Source organism: Nelusetta ayraudi, unplaced genomic scaffold, assembly GCF_046127955.1.
Source record: "Nelusetta ayraudi isolate G7.1 ecotype Tasmania unplaced genomic scaffold, CSIRO-AGI_Nayr_v1 ptg000018l, whole genome shotgun sequence".
NCBI lineage: Eukaryota > Metazoa > Chordata > Actinopteri > Tetraodontiformes > Monacanthidae > Nelusetta > Nelusetta ayraudi.
The window spans coordinates 274,292-292,449 of NW_027466068.1; the positions used below are offsets into that span (position 1 = coordinate 274,292).

Here is an 18,158-nt window from a genome sequence, read left to right on the forward strand (position 1 = left end):
GATGGAGGTGGTGATTGCACTCGATGGACGATAACCTCGCCGACTTGACCGCTCGTTCCTGTTTCTCCCGACTTTTTCCCGGGTGTTTTGTCGCGCTCTCGACATCCAAACACACACACACACACACACACACACACACACACACACACACACACACACACGCACTTAACAAGCCGATAAGTGGCCAAACAAAAGCCTCCCTGGCAGCAGAGATCAGCGCGGCTCGTCGTGTTTATTCGTTCTTATCTCCGCGGTGTCAGGAGATCCCGCGAGGCCCCGCCCACCCGCCAGCCCGCTGTATTTTGGAGCCTTTTTTTGTTTTTAATTTTTTTTTTCTTTTCACGGTCGCTCACACATGTCATAACACGGCTACCAACATTGGCCGCTGTCAAACACGTCGGCTCGGCAAACCATAACAGAGATAACGGCGTCCGGATCCGTCGCTCAGCTCCAAGAGGAAATCTGAGCGCCCGCGCTCGCGCGCTAGCAGCTGTTGACGCCGCAGCCGAGCTGCTGTTTGATCAGAAGTGAAGTGTCGGAGGTGATTAGGTGTAATCAGCCCCGCCAGGCAGTGATCTATGGGCTGCAGCTGGCCGGTGTGTGTGTGCGTGCGTGTTTTGTATGTGTGTAGAACTCCCGTGCGCAGCTGGAAGCCGCTGTAGCAGCAAATCTGATGCAGGCTGTTGTGACGGCACAGAGTCGGACGACTTGACAGCTAACAGAACTTTTGTATTTACGCGATTGGTCGATGTAAACACGGCTAATCAGCCGCAACAGAGCCGCCCTAGCTGGATGCCGTCAGCGTCGCTGAGACAGGAAGCGCTAGTAGAAATGTCTCCTCCAGCGTCGCTGCCTTGCAAACGTCCACACGTTGTCCAGGCTGACTCCACTCTGTTTGCTACCAACAAAAATCTTGTGTCTGTAAGGCACGAGCGAGCGAGCTGACGCCGTAACTCGGACGATGCTAACCACACTTAGCATTCACCGGTTCTACACACTCGACGCTTTGGTGATGTTGACTGCAGAAGTAGCGTGATGGCATTAGCCAGCTAACGTTCATGTCCGCGGGCTAGCGGGCTAGCCTACTCTTAAAACGTCTCGTAGATGAGTAGGCGGAGCTAATACAGACTCTGAGGTCTGGTCTTGGTCTGGGACTGGACGGACTGGAGATTTGTGATCCTGACCAGTGGAGACTCAGCCAAGATTGTAATAACACGATGATAATAACAGAAAAGAATCAAGCCGAAGCTGTTTCACGCTCTATTGGTGACACTCTGCCCTCTTATTCCGAGTTCATTTATTGTTTAATTTTATGAAGCTAAGCTGTTTTGTTTGAAAATGGTTCAAAATAGTGGGCGCTGTGACTTAGTTGGTCAAAGCGCCTATCTTTTAAACAGGAGATACTGGGTTCAACTCCCAGCAGTGCCTATAACAAGTTAGTCCCTTTCTCCTGCGATGAACTGGCGACTCGTCCAGGGTGTCACCCTGCCTTCGCCCTAAGACAGCTGGGAGAGGCTCCAGCAGACCCCCGTGACCCTGAGCTCGGGACTAAGCGGCTATAGAAGATGAATGAATGAATGAATGAATGGTTGAATGAATAGTCGGCAAAGCAGCAAAAAGTTCAAGAAACTTATTAAAAGACACCTTGCTGAAAAGAGATGTTGCTGTTTGATTTAGAACCAAAATTAAGTTTTAAAAATATTCTGGTCATTTTTTCCTGTTTTGTTTTAAAAAAAATTTTTGAAATACAAAGTCGTGGTCTGGATCTCGATGCTCTCCAGTCTTGATAATGTCTCGGTCTCGGTCGGTGCCGTCTTGACTCCAGCACTGTCTGACAGTATCAGGCCTGTGGTCCTTTTTTCCACCGAGCTGCAGTTTTTCCCAAACGTTCATTTTTGACCTTTGACCTGCCGACTTTATTGAAACTTCCTGACCCGAAACAATCTTGAGACTTTATTAAACCTTTTTCTCTGAAGTAGGTGTGACACTTGACTTCCCACCTCAGATGAATCTCTCGGTGATTAATGTGGAATCAGCTGTTCTCACTTCATCCGTTTTCTGCCTGTCCTTTGCCTCACCTCTTCCTCCACCCCCACCACCAACCCCCTTCTCCTCCTCCTCCTCCCCACCGCTGCTGCCGCTCTGCTGGTCTCCGCTCGGCGCTTTTTGTTTTTTAACGGATGAATTATTGACTCAAGCGGCGCCAATTAATCAGGGTGTAATGGGGCAGCAGGGAGGCCCGGGGAAGCCATGCATCACAGGCCAGAGATGAGCTCCGTCAGCCTCCTCACACTGCCCTCCTCCATCACTGCCACATTAGCAGGCAAGGCAGCCACGAGACGGAGGAGGAAGAGGAGGAGGAGCAGGAGGAGGAGCAGGAGGAAGAGCAGGAGCAGCAGCAGCACGTAGCAGCCTGAGACCACACATAGGCGTCATGTGCCACCCAAGACCATCAGCCCTGATCTCCCCAGCAGCAGCAGCAGCAGCAGCAGCAGGGTCTAATCTGATCTACCTCAGATGGCCTCTGTAAGGTGTGTGTGTGTGTGTGTGTGTGTCTGTGTCTGTGTCTGTGTGTCTGTGTGTCTGTGTGTGTATGCACGCGCACACAGAATCAGATCAAACACACGTTACACCCAAACATAAAAATGCCAGCGATAAAAACCCAACTACAGACCAGCTGAGGTTATTGATGGTTTCGGCATTGTGTGTGTGTGCACAGACAAACACACACACACACACACACACACACACACACACACACACACACACACACACACAAGCATGCACACACACACTTTGGTTGTGCAATAGAACAACTGATGACTGTTGTCAATTTATTAGCTGATTGAATTACTGTCCAGTGTGAGGTACATATATATATATACATATATACAGTAGATGTGTATAATCAGTGTACATTTAATTATAATTATTATAATCATTTTTTTTTATCATATATATTCTATAATATATGTAATTTTACATATGTAATATAATATTCTTATATATAAGTAATAATATGGAAAGATGTTATATACATATACATTTATTATCAGTATTTGAATATCTTTATGTTGTGCTTGTTATCAAATAGATGTGAGAATGACCCGCTGTGACAGACTGACAGGAGGAGGCTGCCGGCGTCTTCGCCTGCACGTCTCTTGTTATGTTCTGCCGTCGTTATTCATCAAACCAATCACACGACCAGAGTTTGGAGGGCAGAACAAAAAAACAGCCGTCCAATAGGAAGCTGCGGTCTGAGCCCGGGGCTGAACCCAGCCTCAGACGGCGGCTTCATGTAAAATTCATGGCGGTGGATGTCAGACACGTCGTCTCACTCACACTGATTGACTTATCTGACTCGCACTGGCAGAGCCTGCACACACACACACACACACACACACACACACACACACACACACACACACACACACACACACACACACACACCGTCGACATGTGTCAGTCAGCAGCTTTGGGTCCCGCCAGCGGCAGCGTGTCCCGTCATAATCCTTCCTGTCACCACTCCCAGCTCCACCGGACTGAAATATCCACTTAGCACGCCGTCCGTCATCGCTCATCTGCTGCTGCTCCGTCGTCTCTGCCGGCTGTCCAGACAGCAGCTCCAGCATCATCATCATCATCATCATCATCATCTTCTTCTTCTTCTTCTTCTTCTTCTTCTTCTTCTTCTTCTTCTTCTTCTTCTTCTTCTTCTTCTCGGGTAAATCAAGGACAACTTAACATCTGAAGCCCTCATCTAAGAACTCAAGTCGCTACCACCGCCACTGCTTTTGCTCATTGACAATTTCACATTTTGTCCTCTCGCAGATCTGTGCAGAAAAGCTGCCGTCTGCTTGATTTCAATTGGTTTGCGTGTCACAGGGGGCCAGTCAGGATGCTCTGAGGAGAAAGAGGCGGAGCTACAGCCAGCTTTCGGCTACTGTTAGCCCAGGGGTGGGCAAACTTTTTGACTGCTGGGCCACAATGGGTTCAGTGCAGACTATTGGCATCTGGGCACATGCATGCACGCACGTGCATACACACACACACACACACGGCATCCTTTCCGCCCACCCCTTCCCCTCCTCTCCTCCCTCCTGCTCTCTCTGGCAGGGCTTTATGGGTAATGTCGAGTGACACGTTTAAGCGGGAGCTGTCAGGTCTGTGTATGTAGTGCTGACAGACAGAGCCACTGAACACCAGCGACAGCACACCACACACACACACATTCTCCATTAGTTTGTCAAGAGCATGCTGCGGAGGCCTCAGTTCACTTTGTACATCGAAGGCATCTCACACACACACGCGTGTGCGTGTGTGTATGTGTGTGCGTGCCCTAAACAGCCCATACCACCATTGGTCCACTGATATTCTTTCTTTACCATAGTGTTCTTCTCTCCTCTGTGGAACATGAAGCTGTCATCACAGCGTCCAGCAGGCCAGAGAAGTAGCAGCAGAAAAAAAAATTATACAAACATATATTTATACACAGTATATATATATATATTTATTTATATATATGTGTTTTTTCCAAAGCTTCCACAGATCCAGAAAGCTTTGCCGCTGTCAGAAATCTCCTCTTCTTTGTTGACATTTGGATTTACACGTCTCATTTTCCTGAGTGACAAAGTACATAAACGCACGCTTCAAGTCAGAGAGCTTGGCAAGCCGCTGCACACGCACACACACATGCGCGCGCACACACACACAAGCGCACGGCGTTGGCTTTTTGGGTGATTTGAGTGGGGGAGGGTGATGTGACATGCTTTGATCTGTGCAGCTCTGTGCAGCTGATGAGCGATGAGTCAAGTCAGATGGAGGAGGGCTTTTTGTAGACAGTGCTTGTGTGTGTGTGTGCGTGCGTGTGTGTGTGTGCGTGCGTGCGTGTCTTTGCCGCAGGCTGCTTCTTGTCCCACATTGTTGGACTCCTCCAAGTGTCTGTCTGAGGCGAGCAGCTCGGACAGGAAGTGGCTTAGACTGAGACACACGCACACCAAACTGTTGGAACTCAAACTTTTCCAAGATGCATCAGTGAGAATTTAGATTTCTTTTCCTCAGGGGGGAGGAATTCTTTTTAAGCCATACAGCAGCCAGCCACTAGGGGGCGCACCATCCGTTTATGCCAATCGGCAGCCAGTTGTCGGTTAACATGGGCAACAGAGAGACAGAAGGTCAAATGCGGGATGCAGTATGTTGCATTGTGGGGAAAGTGGGATCCGGTTTATTCCAGTTAGCCATCAGCCAGCCACTCGTCACCATTTCGAACTTCCTGCAAGTGCAATAAATAAACTGTCAGTGGGTGAAACGAATGTGCTCTGATGGTGTAAGTGCTTCCACTGCCAAGTCCAGACATCATCACATTTTGTTATTTATCATTTCTTTCACCCAGTATTTTTAGTTATTAGCATGGTAAATCTCAAAATTGGCCTTAGAAAAAAAAAAAAAAAGCATCATCCGTCAAAGCGCTGAAACGCAGCCGAGCCAGGTCCCATAATGATAAGAGGATTTTTCCCTGGCACCGTCAACGTCCCTCATCGGGCCACATCAGACAGCACCAAACGGATAAATATAAATACAAGTGTGCATGACGCCCAATTATATTAGATGTCAAACAGGCTTATCTGGGCCTCTGACCTCCAGCACTCAGACACCCACACACACACAAACACCGCTGGTGATGTTGTTTCAAGGTTTGTTGGTTCTTTTAGATATTTTTATAAACTGATTTTAGTCTCAAGTGTTTTAAAATCCCTCATTTCTAAATCCAGGAACTTCAGGGCGGGAATGCACCTTTAACGTTACCGTCGTCGTCGTCAACGTTACTTATCAGTGGCTAGCTAGCTTGCTAGCGGATTGCCAGCTTTTGTCAAACGAAGATATTGCTGCTATTTCTTTACATATGATCTGCAGTTGGTGCAACCCAACGATAGCTGCGTTTCCATCACCCCTAGAATTGCGCAAAAGCTAAATATGGCAATAAAAAACTGGTGATGGAAACAGCTCAACTTGGAAAAACCTCTCAAATATGGCTGACACTCTCAAGCAGTGGTTTTTCAAACGTATCTATATACTGTAGTGGAAGATCGCAAAAGTGTCATGGAAACACTTTTTTTTACATTGACACGTCAGCGAACGTGATGTACAGGGTCATGTGACCAGTTCACTGACCAGTGAAAATGGCACGTTATGTTTGGACGGAGGAGGAGACGGAATATTTATTTATAAGTAATCAAAGAGAAAAACATAACAAATCTTGACAGCAAACAAACGTAAACAAACAAAAGCAAATTTAATTCTGGTAGGGGGACGAGATTGTACGAGAATTACAGCTTATGCACTTCACACCATCGCAATTGCAGGTGTTCATGCCGCTCATTGGTCATCATGTGTAACATCTTGTGGGGTTTATTTTACATGTCCGTCTGTGGGGAAAGAGCCAGTTGAAAAACTGGCAATCTGACTTGAAGCAGTGCAAAGGTTGAATAGCGAACCCAGCCAGCAGCTAGTGGAGGGTTTGTGCAGTCGACTCGTAGTGCGCGTTAGCATGTGAATAAGAAACTACACAAGCTCGGCAGATAAAAGTTGAACAAGAGGAGGTCATTTATCAGGAGCTCCGCATCATTAGCAAACATGACGGCGCTGCTCTGTTGTACACGGCAATTAGCATATTTACACTTTACTCAGCCGCTCGTGTCGTCTTGCGTTCAGTCGCAGTTCTGAGGGGGTTTTGTTGTTGTTGTTGTTGTTGTTTTTGTTCTGTGTGTTCCGTGTGAATTTTCATGTCAAAACACAGATGAAAGGAAGGAGCGGCTGCAACACAGTTCTCTTCTCGCCGGCGCTCAAAGTGTGAACTGAATCTGATTCTTAACTGTCTCACACACACACACACTCACCAGAGTCTGTGTGCGTGCCCGTGCGTGCGCGTGCGTGCGTGTGTGCAGAATGCCTTAATTATGGATTAATTGTGTCATTAGCAGGTTTCTGCTGCTGCCACCACATTGGGCCTGTCAAGGTTAATTACTGGAACATGTTTATTTGCTGTCAGCCACTGCCGCAAGCTGTCATTCGCGCAAACACACACACACACACACACACACACACACACACACACACAGCCGATTCACAGGGCACCTTGGGTTCCTCCGGCTCTCTGGGTTTTTCCTCGGCTCCTTTTTTTAGTTGTTGTTTCTGCCTCTGCACACAAAAATAACACTGAAACGGACCTGAAACTTTTTTGTCTCAATTTAGCATTTAAGCAACTTCAAACAACCAAAAAAAAAACATTGAACAGAATAAACAATATAAACAATATCTGAAACATGAACAATCAAAAAATCTATTTAAAAAAAAAATAATTATTTTTCATATTTAAATCTGATATTTCACCCAGTAACTGGACCATTACAGGACGGTGACTGCTCAAGGGTGTTAATAGTCTCAGAGTGGTCTGTTCTGATGGAGTCTTGCTAGTTGAACTGACTTAAAACCACAAAACAAAGTCAGGTGGCGCCATCTGCTGACAAATAGGCAGCTTGCACCTGCCTCTTCAAACTGTCAAGAGTTGTCGAGTCAGTGTATGAGTTTGCGTACGTGTGTGTGTTAAAACAATTTGACCATGTTATTACATTTTATAAATGTCAGATTTGTGTGTGTTCGCGTTTGTCTTTTCTCCCCCACATTTCGTGTCGGTCCGTAAACGTTGCACGGCGTCTCCATGGTGACCGACAGACGCTCAGACCGCCTGAGTGTTGCTCGACAGGTGAAGTAAAGTCACAGCGACCTTATTTTGTGAGATCCCCGTGAAATTCACACTTTAATCTCGGAATTTCGGGCCTGTAAAGCAGGTCGGTGCCAGCGGCGATGGAAAAATGGAGGAACGGAAGTACGGAGGGTCCAGAACTGCTTCCGTAGGGACACGAGGAGCCCCGAGGAGATCAACGAGCGGCTCCTGGGGTCTCGGAACACGTCTGAACTGTTCACTGGACGCCCACGGAGCTCCTAGCAGCCTTAGCGGCGAGCTAATTCACTGCTAGCAGCAGGCTAGTCGGCGTTAGCATGTGTGAAAGCCGAGCGGTTCCGAGCGGGAAGGTGTACCGGCAGCTGTTCGACGCCCAGGTGGGTGAAACTTCGGAAAATGTCGTAAAGCCTTGTGGCTACGAAAGGCAACTTCACGTTGTTGTTGTTGTTGTTGTTGTTGTTGTTGTTGTTGTTGTCCGTCCTACACATGACTGAAATTGACCACACATCACTCATTCTCCCATCCTTGTTGTGATCCAGGTGAGTCATTCTCTAAGCCAGACTTGTGTTGTGTGTTGAAGGTTCAGCTGTCCAGGTCCCTGCTGGCTGGACGGAGAGACCCCCGTCCAGACTGTCTGTCTGCAGAGGACAGTGACACCGAGTGTAGTTCCGCCAGCAGGTGCGTTTTAAGACGTTTGTATACTTTACTGACCATATTTTTAAAATGGCTTATGAGTTTGTTTGTTATTTCTTTGTTTTTCTTGTTGTCAGGTGCCTGTACCCAGTCTCCAGCAGGGGGCAGCAGGTGGACGAAGACGCGGATGATGTCAGCAAACTTCCGGACATTGTGGGTTCGTAACCTTTGACCTCTGCGGACTTAGCGATAACCTTTGGGCACATATGTATTACCGCCTTCAACCCCTCCCCCTCTGTCTGTCTCTATATATATCTCTCTATCTCTCTCACTGTCTCTCTCTTTCATTCTCAGTGGCTGCTCATCGCAACTCTGACATCATCGGGCGGCTGACAGAGAAGAAGCGCAAGCAGCACCAAGACGCTGTCAGGGACTTCAACTCGGAGCTGACGCAGATCTCAGAGGTGATGAACAAACACACCGGTTCTTCTCAACAATGGCAAGACTACGAGTGACCAGGAGTTTGGTTTGATTTTTTTCCCGCTTGCAGATGTGCGCGACCCTGGTGAGAGGCTTCAGCCAGGAGATGCTGTTGTCCCTGCAGGAAGTGGACCTCCGACTGAAGAGCCTGAGGTCCAGGATGGAGGGCGTGAACGGCGTCAGTCTGCAGGTGCTGATGATGATGAGCGGGAGGATCTTCATCTTCCACACGCCAAGGAACCCAGTGGGATTGCCTCAACGTGACCTTACAAGACTATGATGACCACTGAGAACCTTCACAGAGAGATGCTGTGTGTGTGTGTGTGTGTGTGTGTGTGTGTGTGTGTGTGTGTGTGTGTGTGTGTGTGTGTGTGTGTGTGTGTGTGTTGCAGGGTGTGTTTTCCTTCTGGGAGGAGGCGGAGAAGGAGCTGAGGCTGAAGAAGAAGCGAGTGATGGAGCTGCACAGCGTCTTGTCTAAATTTGAGGCTGATCGGACCAGTAAAGTCAGTCCACCTGCTGCTGCTGCTGTTGCTGCCCTGCATGAGCTCTTTTTTTCTCTCACGAGACTCCCATGATGCTTTGCTGCAGATCAGAGATGTGTTCCGGAGGTACTGCCACCTGCTGAACAGCATCAGCTTCCTGCCACCGTCCGACGTCTTCCGGCTCATCCACGGAGAGGCGTCGGTGAGTGCCATCATGACCTTTGACCTTCGGTGGCCCCCTCCCTGAAGTCTGCTCACCCCTTTCTCTCTCTCCCTCTCTCGCTCGCTCTCTCTCTCTCTCAGCTGGTCAACCAGTCTCTCCTGGCCAACCGTCGCAACGTGGCCTTCCTGCAGCTGCGCCTGCGTGAGGAGAACCTGCAGCAGACGTCGCTCTTCCGCCTGCACTGGGACCACTGCCTGAACCGCTGGAGGAGGAACCGGGTCGGCGAGGTCGTCCAGCGCTTCAGGTTGGAGGTTCTTTTTATTCTCCCCTCTTTTTTCGACCACTTGTCTCGTCAACGACTTCCAGCCCTTTTGAATTTGCAGCTTCACTGCCATTGATTGTGTGTGTTTGGTTGTGTGTTTGTGTGCATTGCAGACGCCTGTGCAGCAGCGAGGCCAATCAGCAGCTGCTCTCGGTCCAGCAGACCATCCAGGAGATGAAAGAAACTCAACGGACGTTGGAGGAACGCCGCTGTGACATCATCGGCAGGATCAGGTGGGCGGCGCCACTGTTCTGGGTGAAGAGACCAGTAGGAGGCGCCAGAGAGTCCTCACCAGAGAAGTGTGTGTTTGTGTGTCACAGCTCTTTAGTCCCACCCTACTCCTCCAATGCTCTGGTCTCTGATTGGTTCAGCCAGCTGACAACTGTCAATCATCAAATAGGTTGGTCTCCTCGAAACGCCATTGGTTGTTTGGTTTTGTTGGGGGTTTTTTTCGTCGTCTTCTGCTGTAATTTCATAACAGAGGAAAATCAGCACCATCTGCTATTTGGCGCAACTATTCAGCTAATTGTGTGTGTGTGTGTGTGTGTGTGTGTGTGTGTGTGTGTGTGTGTGTGTGTGTGTTCAGAGAGTCTTCACGCCGACTTCCTTCACCAGCTGCGTTGTTGCTGTGAGCAGAGGTGGCAGGAGCGACTGGCCGAGGTGGAGCGCAGCAAGGTGGGCGTTCTTCCGACTCTGAACATTCACCAGATGTCCCAGTAGAATCTGCTTATTGTGCCATGTTTGTAGTTCTTTTGTTTAGTTGTTTTTTTGGCTGTGTAATTGTGTGAAGATGCAAAAGTTTACCGACAGTTTACCTGCTGAAAGACCTGCCATGCTACTCCACACCACTAGAGGCATCCTATTTGAATGTCTGACTTTCTGTTGTTTGGTTGTGATGATTGTTCATTTCTGTCACCTGTGTTTCCTGCAGGGGGAGCTCTTGGCTCTGCAGCTGCCAGAGAAAGACACTGATGAGGCCGTTGGCACCGAGATCCTGCCTCTGATTGGACAGAGCCAGAATCGGGATGAAGAGCGATTGGCTGATTTAGACGTGGGTCACGCAAATCCTCACTCATTCTTGTTTTTGTTTTTGTTTTTTAAAAGTCAAAGTAAGTGAGTAAAAAAATCAAATAAGTTAAAGTAAAATGAAATAAAATTAGAAATTAAGACAGAGTATAACAGATAGCAGCCAAAATTAACAAAATCAGAATCAGATGACATTTTATAATAAAGTACGGACAAAGAAATAATCCAAGCACAAGGAGAAACAAAAGCATTATTTCTATATTAATCCTGATTAATTAAAAACTTTTTCATTTGAAGAAATTTGCTTTGTGTTTGTGTGTTTGTGTGCAGCTGCTGTGCGATGCGGTTGCCCGTCACAGCCTCACCCTCAGCAGTTGTGCTTTTGCGGTGCTGCGAGGAGCCGTGTTGCTGTGGGAGACTCACCTGCTGGGCCTGGAGACCAGGAAGGAGCAGCTGGAGCAGCAGCTGGACCAGCTCAGGGCCTCACAGCAGCAACGCATGCAGGTGAACCTCCGTCCCCACCGGCCGCACCACAGACAGGCAGGGCTCGCCACATGGAGTGAGCCAATAGGATTCGTCTTCCCATGACACATGGATCATAGAAGAAGAAGAAGAAGAAGAAGACCTCTATTGATCCCACGATGGGGAAATTTGCATAATTACAGCAACAACAAAAAAAGGCTACGGTGCAAAAGGTCAAGAATTATATTAACTGAAGATATAGACAAAAGTAAAATATCTGTAAGTATATGCAGAAAAATAAGAAGCGAGATAAAAAGCAAGATATTTACCTATAAAACCAGGGGTCCCCAAACTACGGCCCGCTGCGTGTCTCTGTCCTGCCCCCGTGAAGGCAGTCATACCCCCACCACCACCACCACCACGTAACTTTGCCAACACGTTAGCGTAGCGCGCTCCCGCTGCCGTTCCCCCGCTCAACAAAGACGTTATCGCTATTTCCAACCAGCAACCCGCCCCCCCCCCCCCGCCCACAGACATGATGCAGCTCCGTCATGTGGCCCATTGCTAAAAAGGTTTGGAGACCACTGTATTAAACATTTTAATTTAATATGTTTAATATAGCGATGGAACATGAGTTTATAAATCTGATAGCCTAAGCAAGGTTTTGTAAACCATTAGTGCATTATTTGCCATCGAGTCCAGAAAAAATGTTCAGAATGCTCTCTGTCACACACAAAGACTAAAGAAAAACAATGAGGAATAATAATAGAGGTGTTCTAATAATTATTTATTTGTATTTATTTTTTGACATCTAAAATTTTGATTTTGTTGGGTTTGAATGTTTGAAATAAAGTTGGAAAAAAATGAAATGTGTGTTTTGTTGCTGTCAGTGGAAGAGGCTGCGTCTGGACAGCCTTCTGGCCGGACTCCGTCAGGAGAGCAGCGAGGAAACTCTGGAGGAGGCTCTGGGCAAAACAGCGTCCTACCTGGAGGACATCAAACTCAGGTATTCCCTCTGACGCTAACGCTAATGCTAATGCCACAGCACACTTGACTACCTAGTCCTGATTGGATAGTAATAGATCCAGAGCAGATTTCATCTGGACGTCGGAATAAAACTGTCATTTTAATGAGTCAGTGCTTTTAATGTGAAGTTGTGTTTCTTGTGTGTGTGTGTGTGTGTGTGTGTGTGTGTGTGTGTGTGTGTGTGTGTGCAGCTGCAGTAAGTGTGTCCCTGATCAGTGCCAGCTGTTTGACGGGCTCCCAGCGCTCTGCATGGAGGAGTTCCAGTCCTACAGCAGCAAGCTGAGCTCCTTCTACCACCTGGACGGCGTCTACACACCGGTAACCGCGGCAACCACTCGCACAAAAAAAACACCAGGCCACACCTGTGAGGGTCATGTGACTGACGCAAAAAAAAAAAACATGTCCGTCAGAGTCGAGAGAGGCTGCGGGAGCTGCACCCACCGCTGGCTGAAGAGCCGCAGGAACCAGGTGGGTCCTCACCACCTCACTGTTCTCCCTTCCGATGGTTCACTGCCACCTCAGCTGGTTCACTGGTTCCTGGTTCTTGTCTGAGCAGAACCACCAGTCCAGGAGTCTCAGGATGACCCGCCCCCACTGGCCCCGCCCACCCACGACTGGCTCACAGAGGTCCAGGACCAGACCAAGACAGAAAGAAATGACCAGCACTAGGACCCAGTGCAGACTAGGTGGACTGGGGATCTTTGATTGTTTTGATGATGTGTTTCCAGGCCGAGTCGTCGCTGCAGGAACTCTACGACAGCAGCAACAGGGTGACCTTCACCTCGTCCAGTGGCGTGGCTTACGCTGGCCCTGCCTTCCGAAACCCCGCCCACTCCCTGCCCGGCAGCCTGCAGGAGGAAGCCCACCTGAGCCGCTTCCCTGAGGGGCTCCTGGTGGACACGCTCAGCAGGTACACACACACACACACACACACACACACACACACACACACACACACAAACCTGTTGAGTGTGTGTGTGTGTGTGTGTGTGTGTGTGTGGCTTCCAGGACGCGGACGCTGTTCATGGAGCACCTGGAGCAGCACCTGAGCAACATGGTCAGCTCGGCCGGCACCATGGTGAGCAACAGGAAGGAGACGCTGCAGCTGGAGGAGGAGCTGCAGCTGCAGCAGCTCCACCCCAAATACGTCCAGAGACTCATCTGCCAGCCACGCCTCGGTAACACACACACACACACACACACACACACCTGCAGGTTCGAGTGATACCACGTCTTCTCCTTCACCTCCTCCTCCTCATCCTCCTTCTCCTCCTGCAGCCGAGCTGCAGCTCCACAGGCGCCGCGTCAACATCCACTGTGCCGACGTGATGGACGTGATGGACTCCTGCAAGGAGGACATGCAGAAGATGATGGACTCCATCAGCTCGAGGAACCAGGGCTTCCTGGCCATGCTGGCCGACATGGAGCGCGACGCGGCCGCGGCCACCAGGAGTCACCAGTGAGCACCGGACCTCCACTTGACTCCTGCCGGTTCCAGAAGCTCCAGGTTCTGAGGTTCCCTGTCACTGTGTGTGTGTGTGTCTCCGCAGGCTAGGGAGTCTCGGCGCCGCCCTGCAGGAGCATTTGGACCAGCACACCAAGCAGACTCAGCGCTGTGAGACAGCCTTCAGGCAGGCGGTCCAGGCCAAGGCGGTGGAGATCCGGAGGAGGACCACTGGGCTTCTCCGCTCCTTCAGGTTCCGAGAGGAGAAGCAGGAGGAGGAGGAAGAGGAGGAGTCTCAGACATTAATGAGCAGCAACTCTCTCCTCTGACAGGCTCTTCAGTGAAGGAGGTGATTTTGCTCCCCAGGAGCTGAGGTTGGTGCAGAGGAGGCTGACGGAGGAGGCCAAGCAGCTGGCCGTGAAGGAGGAGGCCTTCTACTCGGAGATGGAGGAGTTTGAGTCCAGCAGCTTGCAGCAGGTAAAAAGTCCGTCCCGGGTTCTCGCTGGCACACGACGACGAGGAGAGATCGCTCACACCTGAGGCTCCTCCTCCTCCTTCACCTCCTCTTCCTCATCCACCTCCAGGTTAGGGAGGTGTGCACACGCCTGGAGGAGAACATCTGCCTCATGAGGGCCGAGCTGGAGTTCAAGGAGCAGATCCAGCAGGTCTACGGCAGCACGCAAGTCCAGCTCAAAGCCGAGGTGCCTGTCTGCCTGCCTGCCTGCCTGCCTGCCTGTCTGTCTGTCTGTCTCCCTCTGTCCTCCTGTCTGAAGCTCTGCTCCACCTGCAGGTGGTGGGCAGCAGCCAGCATCAGTCGGCCATCAACGGCAGGTTGGAAGATCTGAAGATGATGATAGACAACGCGCAGGTAGCGCTGTGGTTCCACGGCTCTCCCGAAAAACCCTGACCCCTTGTGATGTCACAGAGGGCTCCAACCCCTCTCCTCTCCTCAGGCGTGTCCCGATCAGGTGCTGTCCTCGCTGTGGTCGGCCAACGACGAGCTGAAGAGGAGGCGGGGCTACCTGGAGCTGCCGCCCAGGGCGCAGAAGACCGTGGTGGAAGCAGACAGCCGGGGACGAGCAACCACCGGTAGAGCAACGAGACACAAACGTGTCGCCGGCAGAATTCCTCCGTGTCCCACAATGCACTGGGAGGCACTTTAGATTACAGGTGAGTTTTGTGTGACTCTTGTGAAGACAGTGACGGCTGTTTGTCTGCAGGGAAGAGTCCAAAACGACTCAAACAGAGACCCACCAAGCCTGTGCGGCAGCTGAGGTAAACACACACACACACACACCGCACATACACATACAGAATAGCAGATTTTAGGATAACAGTACAAAAAGTTGTTGGCATCGCAACACCTGGCCAATGTTTCTTGTCTTTGTGTGTGTGTGTGTGTCTGTGTGTGTGTGTGTGTGTGTGTGTGTGTGTGTGTGTGTGTGTGCGTGCGTGTGTGCGCGCGCGCGCGCGTGTGTGTGTGTGTGTGTGAGAAAGGAGGCACGTCAAATTCATCAGGTCTGACAAGAACTTCCAGGTGTTTGGACCAGAACTGGGACCAGAGCAGGGTGCAGAGTGAGTCCCAGCTGCAGCTGCTGCTGCTGCTCCCACATTTCCCTCAACACCAGACACTTGTTTTAGTCCAGGGTGTGTTTGATTTCAGCACCTTGAGCTCCAGAGTGACTTCTGTGCTGTGGAAGGCCAACGACAAGCTGCTGATGGACGGAGAGGTAACAGGTCGAAGGACGAGTGGACACAGAGCCTCGGCATCACGCTGTTGACACAGCAGTGTGTGTGTGTGTGTGTGTGTGTGTGTGTGTGTGTGTGTGTGTGTGTGCGCGCTAGGAGTTCTACCGGGCCAGGAAATCATCTGTCAGCAAGCTGCTGCTGCTCCCTGAAACTCTGGAACTGTGGGCTGCCAGCATGCAGCAGAGGCTGCTGGGATACCAGACAGAGGCCCAGACGTTTCTGAGCATGTGCAGACAGGGTACATGCACACACACACACACACACACACACACACACACACACGGAGTGAAGACTTACACCAGTCTCGTGTGGCAGTGCTGGAGGAGCAGCTGGAAACCTGGGACGAGCTGCTGCGCTTGTTCCCTTCGGTTCTTATCGGGAACCTGGAGCGGCGACACGAGGCGGAGCTACGGAAGGGGGTGGGCGGAGTCAGAGCCAAGCTGGCCAGGACGCTGTCGGAAAGCGAGAAGGAGAGGGTGAGGATGGGCAGGGGGTGGCGGATCCCAGAGAAGAAGCCTTCAGCTCGGCTCTTCGTGATGCCTCATTTTTTATCTGTTTTTCTCCCCGCCGTGCCAGTGCGACGTCTCCTGTCGCCTTCGCATCTCGCTGAGGAACGACAAGCTGCAGGATCTGGTCAACAGGGAGGAGACCAGACAGCAGCAGCTGCACGGCACCATCTGCAGCGCACACCTGCAAGTGCAGGTAGGCTGGGACCGAAGGCACCAAGACACTGAGCCAGCGTTACCACACTGAAAGCGTCTGCGGAGGGGGGAGGGACCAGTGTGTGCTAGCTGTCATACACCAAGGGGGGAGGAGCCAGTGTGACCCCTGTTTTCTTCCTCAGGACTACGCGCAAGTCATCGGGGAGAAGTTTGTGACGTCGCTGGCCTCCATCGCAGAGAGACTGCTCCACCAGCTGGACGCCTCCATCACATCCACACCAGGTGACCTTTGACCCTCTCACAGCTCCGGGGAGTCATCTGACCTCAGGCAGGGTGGGGGGAGGGGGCGGGAGAGTGTTCCAGGTAGACTCCTGTCACACCTCCATCAGTCACACTGATCCTGGTTGTGTTTTTTCCCGCAGAAACCAAGACGCCCTCCTCCGCGACGCCCACCGACAGCCGCTCAGTGAGCACGGAGACCGAGCCGGGATACAACAGCCCTGCGGCCAGCAGGTAACACCTGACCCGACACCTGTCGACTGACTGGTCACATGACCAAAGGTGCACCACAGTAACCACTTTACTGCTCTTGCAGAATAAAAACACCCCGGGCTCTTTTTTAGCACAATGAACGTCCCTTAACTCCAACCTTGTGTGCGTGTGCGTGCGTGCGTGTGCGTGTGTGTGTGTGTGTGTGTGTGTGTGTGTGTGTGTGTGTGTGTGTGTGTGTGTGTGTGTTTTAGGACCTGGCCTGGCATCCCATACTTCCCACCGCCCTCCAGCATCCCAGTGGACCTGCTGCCCAGCGTCGCCACCAGAACCACGGCACCTATCACCACCACCAAGTGCACCATGGGACATCTGTCAGTGGTGGAGCTGCGTGACGCTGCTGTGAAGGTGAAACTGACGGGGAGGGGAGTGAAAAACTGGAAGAGGAGAATACAAACGTGTGTGTGTGTGGTGTGGTGTGTGTATCTCAGAGGTTCGAGCAGCTGCTCCGGACGGAGCTGTTGCAATCTGAAGACGACAGGCACGAGCGGCTGAAGGAGCTGCAGAGATGGAACACTCACTGGAGGCAGCAGATTCACCCGCTGAAGAACATGATATAGCGCCCACGAGAGGCAGGTGCTTCAAATAAAGTCAAAAAAGACCCAAAATTTGTTGGTTATGTCTCTTTTTTAAAAAAAAATCTTTTAATGAAAAACCATTTCATCTAACTTCTTACTGAACCTGCATTGTTAAACCTCTGGACTGCATCTTTCCACTGCACTTCCGAGTAATGCCCTCTGGGCGTCGCTGTTTATCCCCCCTCCCCCCTTTCCTTAATCAGTATTCATAGTCCTTTTCCTTCAGCCATCTCACTGCTGAACGGCGAACAGCTGAGTTAAAAATATATATCTTCTTCTTCTACCGCTTCATCCGGGGTCGGGTCGCTGGGGCAGCAGCCTTAGCAGAGATGCCCAGACCTCGCGATTAAATTGTCCCGTAAGTGCAACATGTTGTAGTTTTCGAAATTTTCCCACCAAACAGTAAAAAAAAGCAGCGAAACATGGCGGAAGAAAAGGAGTTCCCTGACCGGGAATCGAACCCGGGCCGCGGCGGTGAGAGCGCCGAATCCTAACCACTAGACCACCAGGGAAGTTGTAGAGGAAGGTCACCGGCGATAGCATTTACCTTTACACAGTCATGTATAGCATAGCACAGCATCGGCGGTCCACGAGATCCAAGCGGGCCGGACCCCGGAAAGGGTAAGTAATGTGACGTCGCCTTCTGATTCATTACTGGCACAAACTGTTCTGATGCTCACAACGCCTCTTTCAAATCAGCTGCTTAAAAACGAAACACGACGCTGAAGTTGGCACCACATTCGCCGCGGTGCTTCTTAGGTTTCGATTCCACCTTAAAAAAAAAAAAAAAAAAAATCCGTAATTTGACCGCTAGATGGCAGTGTTGTGTTGAGGATGGCCC

The 18,158-nt window shown here is 50.5% G+C and overlaps 1 protein-coding gene and 2 non-coding genes across 4 annotated transcripts; 2 read left to right on the forward strand and 1 right to left on the reverse strand.

The window, feature by feature from the left end:
• Positions 1-1,354: 1,354 nt before the first annotated feature.
• On the forward strand, positions 1,355-1,428 carry trnak-uuu (transfer RNA lysine (anticodon UUU)). The gene has a single exon. It is a non-coding gene; the product is annotated as a tRNA-Lys (tRNA).
• Positions 1,429-7,665: 6,237 nt separating this feature from the next.
• Positions 7,666-17,354, forward strand: ccdc180 (coiled-coil domain containing 180). Of its 2 annotated transcripts, XM_076025473.1 has the most exons (36): positions 7,666-7,762; positions 7,845-8,118; positions 8,322-8,419; positions 8,512-8,591; positions 8,729-8,838; positions 8,925-9,044; positions 9,247-9,357; positions 9,443-9,538; positions 9,640-9,803; positions 9,935-10,054; positions 10,142-10,221; positions 10,408-10,496; positions 10,753-10,872; positions 11,178-11,351; positions 12,200-12,315; positions 12,527-12,653; positions 12,746-12,803; positions 12,889-12,962; positions 13,064-13,245; positions 13,344-13,513; positions 13,614-13,794; positions 13,886-14,032; positions 14,112-14,256; positions 14,364-14,480; positions 14,570-14,647; positions 14,733-14,868; positions 15,000-15,054; positions 15,277-15,354; positions 15,443-15,509; positions 15,625-15,766; positions 15,844-16,004; positions 16,105-16,230; positions 16,373-16,472; positions 16,613-16,703; positions 16,934-17,087; positions 17,171-17,354. In XM_076025473.1, exons 2-36 carry the CDS (start codon positions 8,059-8,061, stop codon positions 17,297-17,299), a joined length of 4,056 nt encoding a protein of 1,351 aa, XP_075881588.1. In that variant the 5' UTR covers positions 7,666-7,762; positions 7,845-8,058; the 3' UTR covers positions 17,300-17,354. The 2 variants fall into 2 exon arrangements, with proteins under 2 accessions (XP_075881588.1, XP_075881587.1); XM_076025472.1 differs by having other exon boundaries at positions 7,727-8,118.
• Positions 17,355-17,757: 403 nt separating this feature from the next.
• On the reverse strand, positions 17,758-17,829 carry trnae-cuc (transfer RNA glutamic acid (anticodon CUC)). Its single transcript has one exon. It is a non-coding gene; the product is annotated as a tRNA-Glu (tRNA).
• Positions 17,830-18,158: the final 329 nt, after the last annotated feature.

What these genes read in the sequence shown, in the direction of transcription:
- ccdc180 (XM_076025473.1), top strand. Translation starts at nt 8,059, where the DNA reads ATGTGTGAAAGCCGAGCGGTTCCGAGCGGGAAGGTGTACCGGCAGCTG. An exon ending in CATCTGCCAGCCACGCCTCG is followed by an intron (nt 13,514 to 13,613) that starts GTAACACACACA and finishes CTCCTCCTGCAG; the next exon opens with CCGAGCTGCAGCTCCACAGG. An exon ending in GGACCAGAGCAGGGTGCAGA is followed by an intron (nt 15,355 to 15,442) that starts GTGAGTCCCAGC and finishes GTTTGATTTCAG; the next exon opens with CACCTTGAGCTCCAGAGTGA.